The following is a 9,293-nucleotide window of genomic DNA, read 5'->3' as shown; positions in this document are numbered from 1 at the left end:
CTATACAGACGTGGCTCCAGCCCTTATCTGGCTATCATTGGATTGCAGGAGAGACTGTTCAGCAACAGCTTATCTCACCTCTTGTCAGTTGTATTACTCAGGACAGCATGCTGGGCACATTGCCCAGGAAGCACAGAACTGTCCCTCATTGCGGAAACTATGGGTGTGCAACTGGCCCTCACTGTAGGAACTGTGAGTGAGCAGGCCCCAAGGGTATGAGCATGGAGAGCTGGCCCTGCCACTTGTCTGGGTGCCATAAAATGGGTGAGGGGAAGATGCCCTTCCTGTCACCCCTTACCACCTACAGCCTGCAGGAGAGCTGGCCCGAGATCAGGAAAGCAGGTGAGCTGGTTCAGCTGGTTCTGCCTGTCACATGCTGCAGCACTTGACAAAGCAGGCCCTGTGCCTCACCTGGGCAGCACAGTAGAACTGGCCCTGCTTGTGGGGGTTACAGGTCAGCCAGCTCTGAGAGCATGAGCATAGGAGAGTTGCCCCTGCCTCTTCTCTGCTGTGTAGTGGCCCTCAGAAGAGCTGGTCCCAGTGTCATAAAAGGAAGAGGTAGCCCTGACCTTCACCTGCTGCAATACTTGGGAGAATGTGCCATACACCTTACCTGGGCAGCAAAGTGGAGCTGGCTCTGGTTGCAAGGGAAGAGGGGTTGCAGGTGAGCCAGCTCCAAAAGGCATGAAAGCAGGAGAGATGGCTCATTCTTTTGCTGCTGTGCAGCAGTGGATAAGCTAGCAGAGTAGACAGCTCACCTTGGTGTGGTGGGTGAGGAGAGAACTGGTAGACTGACCAGTGCAGATAACTTTCAGATCTAGATCCAGATACTTAAGTTGGCCCTAACATCTACCCCATTGAAGAACTGTGGGAGGATGTGACGGCGCTGGTCCTAGAGATCCAAACTTACAGGATCTCCATGACACAGGGCAATGACAGGATATCTGAGAGGAGTCCTAGTGAAGTTCCAGTATTAATAGTGCAGCAGACATAGGCCTTGAACCAGACCAAGGAGCCACTGCAATGAAGATTCACAAGCAAGGAAGTGTGGACAAGGGGATATACTGTGGGGCATGCTGTGACACAGTAAAACTTCCACATTGATTGCTCTTTCTTTTTTTTTTTTTTGGGAGGGGGGTGTTGTAAAGATGGAAGGCAGGTACAAGGAGACAGGGATAACAGTGAGATTGACGTGTATGATGTGAAACTGAGAAAGAAACAACAGAAAGTTAAAAACAGATAATTGGAAACTTTAGGACTACAAAGCTCCTAGTTAAAAATCCAATATATATAAAGAACTCAAGAAGGTGGACTCCAGAAAATCAAATAACCCCATTAAAAAATGGGGCTCAGAACTGAACAAAGAATTCTCACCTGAGGAAAACGCCTGAAAAAATGTTCAACATCCTTAATCATCAGGGAAATGCAAATCAAAACAACCCTGAGATTCCACCTCACACCAGTCAGAATGGCTAAGATCAAAAATTCAGGTGACAGCAGATGCTGGCGAGAATGTGGAGAAAGAGGAACACTCCTCCATTGTTGGTGGGATTGCAAGCTTGTACAACCACTCTGGAAATCAGTCTGGCGGTTCCTCAGAAAATTGGACATAGTACTACCGGAGGATCCAGCAATACCTCTCCTGGGCATATATCCAGACGATGTCCCAACAGGTAAGAAGGACCCATGCTCCACTATGTTCATAGCAGCCCTATTTATAATAGCCAGAAGCTGGAAAGAACCCAGATGCCCGCCAACAGAGGAATGGATACAGAAATTATGGTACATTTACACAATGGAGTACTACTCAGCTATTAAAAAGAATGAATTTATGAAATTCCTAGGCAAATGGATGGACCTGGAGGGCATCATCTTGAGTGAGGTAACACAATCACAAAGGAACTCACACAATATGTACTCACTGATGAGTGGATATTAGCCCAAAACTTAGGATACCCAAGATATAAGATACAATTTGCTAAATGCATGAAACTCATGAAGAATGAAGACCAAAGTGGGGACACTGTGCCCCTTCTTAGAATTGGGAACAAAACACCCATGGAAGGAGTTACAGAGACAAAGTTTGGAGCTGTGATGAAAGAATGGACCATCTAGAGACTACCATATCCAGGGATCCACCCCATAATCAGCTTCCAGACACTGACACCATTGCCTACACTAGCAAGATTTTGCTGAAAGGTCCCAGATATAGCTGTCTCTTGTGAGACTATGCCGGGGCCTAACAAACACAGAAGTGGATGCTCACAGTCAGTTATTGGATGGATCACAGGGCTCCCAATGGAGGAGCTAGAGAAAGTATCCAAGGAGCTAAAGGGATCTGCAACCCTATAGGTGGAACAANATTCTGAACTGACCCGTACCCCGGAGCTCTTGACTATAGCTGCATATGTATCAAAAGATGGCCTAGTCGGCCATCACTGGAAAGAGAGGCCCATTGGACACACAAACTTTATATGCCCCAGTACATGGGAATGCCAGGGCCAAAAATGGGAATGGGTGGGTAGGGAAGTGGGGGGGGGAGGGTATGGGGGACTTTTGGGAGAACATTGGAAATGTAATTGAGGAAAATATGTAATAAAAAAAAGAAAAAATTGTAACCAAAAAAAAAAATTCTGCTGGACAGTACAAATAGCATGCTCTTATCCAGTTTTGTCCACATAATAAAAGTAATTTCTATGTCAACAATGGGAAGTTTTACAAGGGGAGGAAAAAGGTCATCTATAGTTGTAAAATAAAGAAAATATCATCTAAGTATCTCACTATCACCAGTACTACTGAGTGTGTGTGTTTTTTTTTTCTTTAACATTACTTTTCAGTGTAAGAAGTGAGTAAATTTTGTTGGCCACAGTGCCTAACTCATGACTCAAATATGAAAACCAAACTGCGACTATAATTACTTTAAAATGCATTAGGATAATAATATCACTTACTTCAATTTGTCATGGACCTCTAATATGTATCAAATTCTTTAATTCCAATGTTATAAAATTCTTTAATTCTGATATTTGAAAAATTAGAAATTATAATCAAACTTCAATTTTAATTTTATTTTTTTCTTAACAGAAGATAAAACTGCACATACAGTGATAAGAGATGGGACAGTAGTGATGGAAGTTGAAAACAATAAAGTATGAAAGCAAACAGTGAAGCAAAATGCTAATCCTTACAGAAGCCTCTAGATAGGTGTGGAATTTTTTACTTCCAGCTTTTTAAAAAAAGGGGAAAGGAGTGTTTACCAATGCTTAAATGAACATCAGACATCAGACACCAAGAGAATTATATGTGGTTCCACTTGTGAAAAATATACAATTTCACATGCAGCATTTTATTGGCTATCAGACTGTAACCAGTTTGAGTACTGTGATAATTTGTAATATGATAGCAGTCAAACCATCTCAGGAGATGACAGGAAATTCACGAGATACAAGATTTCCCACAAGTTATGTTCAGCACATTCCGAATCTAGCATTAGAATAGATTCTGCAATATCGAGAGGCTTTAGAGAACAGTAACAAAGTAGTTATCTTGTCATTCTTGTACAATTCCATCAAACCTGTGGCAAAATATGTGATTAATAAATTGAACATTATTTTTCTCTCTAATATAAAGGAAGGCAAAATGAAGAAGTTGTAGTAAAAATGAAAAATAAAACCTACTATGTACCATATAGCAGTGGAAAATATCGTCAATCCTTAGTGAGCCAAGACTTTCTTTTCTTTAACATTATATTTTAGTGGATAAAGGGGATGGATTTTGTAGACACATTGCAAGGAACAATATTAAGATAAATATTTCTGACTAGGAAAAGTACTTCAGTTTTTTAAGGAACAATTTATGAAACTAAAACTTAATTCATCATAAAGCTAAGTGGCAAATACTTTAGGTTATCTGCTTGCTCATCTGCTTTATTTATGTCAATGTCATTTCAGAAATGTATTAATTTTTTGTGAAAAGCTACAAATTCTGTTTGGTTATTTTAATAGAAATGTAGCACACTGTTGTGATTTGAACTTGAAGAGTTGCGCCAAAAGAGATTCATGCTTTGAAAGGTTTGTCTCTAGCTGGTACCACTATTTTGGGGAGCCTGTAGTAACTTCTGGGGACTGGACCTAGCTAAAATAAGCAGACAGTTGAGCTGAAGTTATTAAGAATATATTATTAACCCCAGTCTTCCCTGCCTCTCTTTCCTGTGTTCCATGAAGGACTTCTGTTACATAATTTTACTGTTATGATGGTTTTCTGTGCAAGTATGAAGTCAAATGACCATAACTTGAAATTTCTGAGCTCAAAGTAGTCTCCCAATTTTATTTCAGTCAGCTATGTACTCATGAGTAAATAAAAGAAGTAAATGCACTTAGTGTGTTATGGAAGAGACATAGTGGAATGAACTGATCAATAAGTTGGGGGAGCTTGAGGAAGAGCTTTGAAGAGCAAACCCTCTGCCACATGTACCTGTCACAGACTGAACATAAGTGTATAGAGGAGGGTAGCATGGAAGTGCTCTTTAGGATGTTGAAGAGAAGCCTCTATGCTTAAACTGACCCTGTTTTCCCTCCCAACATCTCCTTAATTCAGAGGTGTCAAGGGGTTGTACTTTCTGTTGTTTGAGCCTCACCTAGATTTACCAGACAGCCTGGACTTACCCACCATTCACCAAGGGCTCAGAGGGCATACATTGTGATGTCAGAGCCTAAGGTTGCCATGACTGGCTATGACAGATGTAGCTGCCATAGTTTATGGGTGTGGCATCCATTGTTCAAAAAGGGTATATAAGTCAGCTACTTGGCCCTCTGGGCCAGATCCTTGTGAGGCTTCACAATGGACAAGTTGGAAGAGAGTGCAGAAGGTACAAACTCATGGACTTCACATACTAACCTAACAAAGAACAAGATTTTCCTAAAGCCCATATCTCGGGGTTCTGGCAAGAACTACACTGAATACATTTGCAGAAGTAGTGAACAGGTAAGTTAATCCGACCTAAGTAAGGTCCCTCTTTTCTCCTTCAATTCCACTTCTCCAGGGAAACCTACCTAGCTTAAACTCCCTGTTCAACCCACACCCTAGAAAGCCTTGCTTCCTGACTCATTTCTAGTAACCAATGACACATAGTTTTGTCCTTCCAGAATGTACAGGTCCTAAAAAGGGTAAAAGAAAGTCCGAAAAAGAGAAAAAAGGTAAAGTTCTGGGGAAAACATACCATCCCTCTATGTAAACCTACAGAAGAAGGTGGAGCAGCACCACACCCAGGAGAAAACAAGCGGCAGAAAAAGAAGCGTAAAACTCGACATAAACGAAAAAAAATGCTGCAGAACAAGCTGAAGATGCTGTGGGGTCAATATACTCAGCTACAGAGTGAGATAAATATACTATTGGATCAATACTCTCAGTTACCTGATGGAGTGAAGACACAATGTAACCACCATGATAACCAAATGCATGAGAACACAAATATACCATGTGATCAAGATGGACATCTCAAAGAGTTGGTGATCACACAGTTTGATCCAGACAAACAAGTGAAAAAAGAGATAAGCAGACACTACTATCGAGACAGACATGAAAAGAAAGATAAGATGAAACTACTCAGTCATGACCAGCAAGGACAAAAAGAGAGAATCACACACTTTGACAAAAATAAGCAAGTAGAGAGGAACAGAAAACTTTATCAAGACAAACATATGAAAAAACATATGATGAGACACTACTATCAAGACAAGTATGCAAAGACGGATAAGATCAAACTACTCAGTAAGGACCAGCAAGAACAAGAAGAGAGCATCACACATTTTGACCAAATTAAGCAATTTTATCAAGGAAAACAAGTGAAAGAAAAGACGATCAGGCACTATTATCAAGACAGGCATGCAAAAAAAGATAGGATCACACTATTCATTTATGACCAGCAAGGGCAAGAGGATGTAATCACACACTTAGACCAAAATAATCAAGAGGAGAGGAACACACAATTTGATCATGATAATCAAGTGAAAGAGGAGAGGATCAAAGTTTGCTTTCCAAACAAGAAGGTAGATGAAGAGAGAATCACATTTTGCTCTCCAGAAAAGCAGGAGAATGAGATACCCATCCCCTTCTATCAACACACACACCTGCGTGGAGGGATGAAAACTCTGCAACTACATCAAGTGGCAGGAGATTATGTACACCAGGCAAGCACAGATGCAAGGATGCATAGCTGGCACAATTACCTTCATTGCTTATATTATACAGACATCAGCTAGCTATGACTAGACATCATGTTGTTTCGAAAGGCCTAATTTGAATAACACATTGAATACTTCAATGATTGCCAGTGATAATTGTGAAAATAAATCCATTATAATGGAAAATATTTGCATCCCTGTGATTTGCAATTATTCTCTGTTAGTAGAACTGTGAGGAGAGAAGTGAAGATGGGGATTGGGGAATGAGGAAGGGAGAAGGGAGGACCATGGTTCCTTCATTGTTGAGAGTCAGAAAAGCAAATGCATGCACAGACACTGGAGAATATGAACAGAACATCAAGATACTTTTTTCTCTTTGTTCTACAGAAAAGAATGAAGGGCTGATATTCCTACCTATGTGCTTTGCATGGGAGTAGGCTTGGCTTTGGTTCAGGTTGTAGACTGCCACATGTTGGAAGCATGTTTTGTGGTGGTTGTATCCTTCCTGTAAAGAGAAAACACTAGCTTATTGAATTACAGTCTCCTTGGGCCTTTGTTACAATTTCCCATGACCTAATCAAGGAAATCAAGGAAAAGTCTTTAGAAGTAACAAAGTTATCATTTATAGGAAGCTACCAATACTACTACAAATAAAATCGTGGTGATTGGAAGATGAGGCAGGCAAACACAGAGTGAAACCTAGTAAACTAGGACACTTCTTGATTTGAGCAATATACTGTAAACACACCCCTTTTCATAATACACTTGCCAGCCTAGGACCCTTACCTGTAAGTACTAAGAACATATATTGAAAACAAAACAAAACAAAACAAAACAAAACAAAACAAAACAAAACAAGCAAAAAATATCTAGTGATGTTTTTGTTACTTAGAAACCTCTAATGGTGTGATGCAGAACACACCACTTCATTTTATACAATCCTCTGAGAGAAATCTTAGGAAGAATTCCCGGTCTATAATCTTATTTCTATGCATAGTTGCATGTGGAAACAGTTAAAATCAGATGCATTTTAAATACATAGGAAGAGAAAATACATAGGAAGTTGGCAAAAGATTACATAATCCAAGTCTGTCTGTCAAAATAGAGAACCACCCATGCCATAACCACTAGCTACCAAACCTCTCCTTGAACTCCATGAAACAAACTCCAAAGTAATAACCAGGACTATTGAGTATTATAATAACTGTTAGTCTACTGTTTCTTGTCTTTACTAGGCTTTGCTTTACATATAGTATTCTTGATATTCTGCAATCTGTGTGCCTTTCAGAAGCCATTTTAGAAAGTCTAAGAGAATACAAGTGAATTTTTGGGAGATGGTTCATTGTTTTGCATGACCAGCAATGGGTGAGTTCTGTGAGGCAAGGTCTCAAGAGACTTCATTCCAGGATTGATCCTTGCTGCTAATATGCCTTTTCCTGTCACTATTGCATATCCTAATTATTCCTGGGCATCAACCCATAAATTGGGTAAATTGTCCACCAATCAACAAGAAGATGTACTGTGCAGACAAATTGGTAATTTCATAATTCCTAATAATGATTTTGTAGAATTCCTATTTTTCTTTTATTTGACTGTTTATTTATGTACATTTCAAATGTTATCACCTTTCCCAGTTTCCCTTACAGAGCCCTCTATCCCATTATCCCTTCCCCTTCATCTAAGCTGGTGCTCTCCCACCCATCCACCCACTCCAGCCTCCCCACACTGGAATTCTCCTAAAATGGGGCATCAAGCCTTTACAGGACCAGGGGCCTCACATTAATGTCCTACAAGGCCAACTTCTGCTACATATGTGGCTAGAGCCATGGGTCCCTCCACATGTATTCTTTGGCTGGTGGTTTAGTCCCTGGGAGCTCTGTGGGGTCTGATTCATTGACTTTGTTGTTCCTCCTATGGGGTTGCAAACCCCTTCAGCTCTGTCAGTCCTTTCTCTAGCTCCTCCATTGGGGACCCTATGCTCAGTCCAATTGTTAACTGCAAGCATCTGCCTCTGCACTTGTCAGGCTCTGGCAAAGCCTCTCAGGAGACAGCTATATCAGGCTCCTGTCAGCATGAACTTCTTGGCATCCACATTAGTGTCTTCATTTGGTGACAGTATATGGGAAGGATTCCCAGGTGGGGCAGTCTCTGGATGGGCTTTCCTTCAGTCTCTGCTCCACATCTTGTCTCCATATTTGCCCCTGTGAGTAGTTTGTTCCCCTTGCTAAGAAGGACTGAAGCACACACAACTTGATCTTCCTTCGTAAGCTTCATGTAGTCTGTGAATTATATCTTGGGTATTCTAGGCATTTGGGATAAAATCCACTTATCAGTGGGTACATACCAAGTGTGCTATTTCGTGATAGGTTTACCTTACTCAGGATTGTATTTTCTGGTTCCAACAATTGCCTAAGATTTTCATGAATTTATTTTTAATACTATGTTCAATTTTCTGAGGAACCACTAGGCTGATTTCCAGAGTTGTACCAGCTTGCAGTCCCACCCAAAATGGAAGAGTGCTCCTCTTTCTCCACATCCTTGCCAGCATCTGCTGTCACATGAGTTTCTGATCTTAGCCATTTTGACTGGTGTGAAGTGGAATCTCAGGGTTGTTTTGATTTGCATTTCCCTGATGACTAAGGATGTTGAACATTGTTTTAGATGCTTCTCTGTCATTTTTTTTGTTTGTTTGTTTTTTATGTTGGATGGAGATCAGAGGAACTTGAAAAGAAGAGAGAGAAAAGCACAAAGTCATTGAAACTGATGAATTTTAGGACATCCATTCACAGTTTAGATGTATTGCTATAGGTGTACCATGATGAATTGAAATTTGCATTCAATTTTTATAGTAGATAATGACAAATATAGCATTTTACTTGTAAAATGTATTTATTCATCTAGATATACCAGTTAGTTAATATATGGTGGTGTAATTAACTTGCTGTACATGCTGGTGAGAATCACAGCTAATATTTCTATGTAGACCCACATATATACTGAGTATTATTATATCTAGTTTCACATTTATTTGTAATTGCTATTATTTAAACACTATAAGAAGGAAGCAGGGCATGTATATACAGGATTGAAGACATAGAAAATAACAAGTAA

General features: G+C 40.2%; 1 protein-coding gene across 1 annotated transcript; it reads left to right on the top strand.

The window, feature by feature from the left end:
• The first annotated feature begins 4,839 nt into the window (after positions 1-4,839).
• On the top strand, positions 4,840-6,322 carry LOC110287244. The gene is made up of 2 exons (XM_021153900.1): positions 4,840-4,983; positions 5,145-6,322. The coding sequence occupies exons 1-2, from the start codon at positions 4,840-4,842 to the stop codon at positions 6,258-6,260; spliced, it is 1,260 nt and encodes a 419-aa protein (XP_021009559.1). The 3' UTR covers positions 6,261-6,322.
• The last annotated feature ends 2,971 nt before the right edge of the window (positions 6,323-9,293 follow it).

The sequence above is a fragment of the Mus caroli genome, chromosome X (assembly GCF_900094665.2).
Source record: "Mus caroli chromosome X, CAROLI_EIJ_v1.1, whole genome shotgun sequence".
Classification (NCBI taxonomy): Eukaryota; Metazoa; Chordata; class Mammalia; order Rodentia; family Muridae; genus Mus; species Mus caroli.
This window is presented reverse-complemented; position numbering and strand designations above follow the sequence as displayed.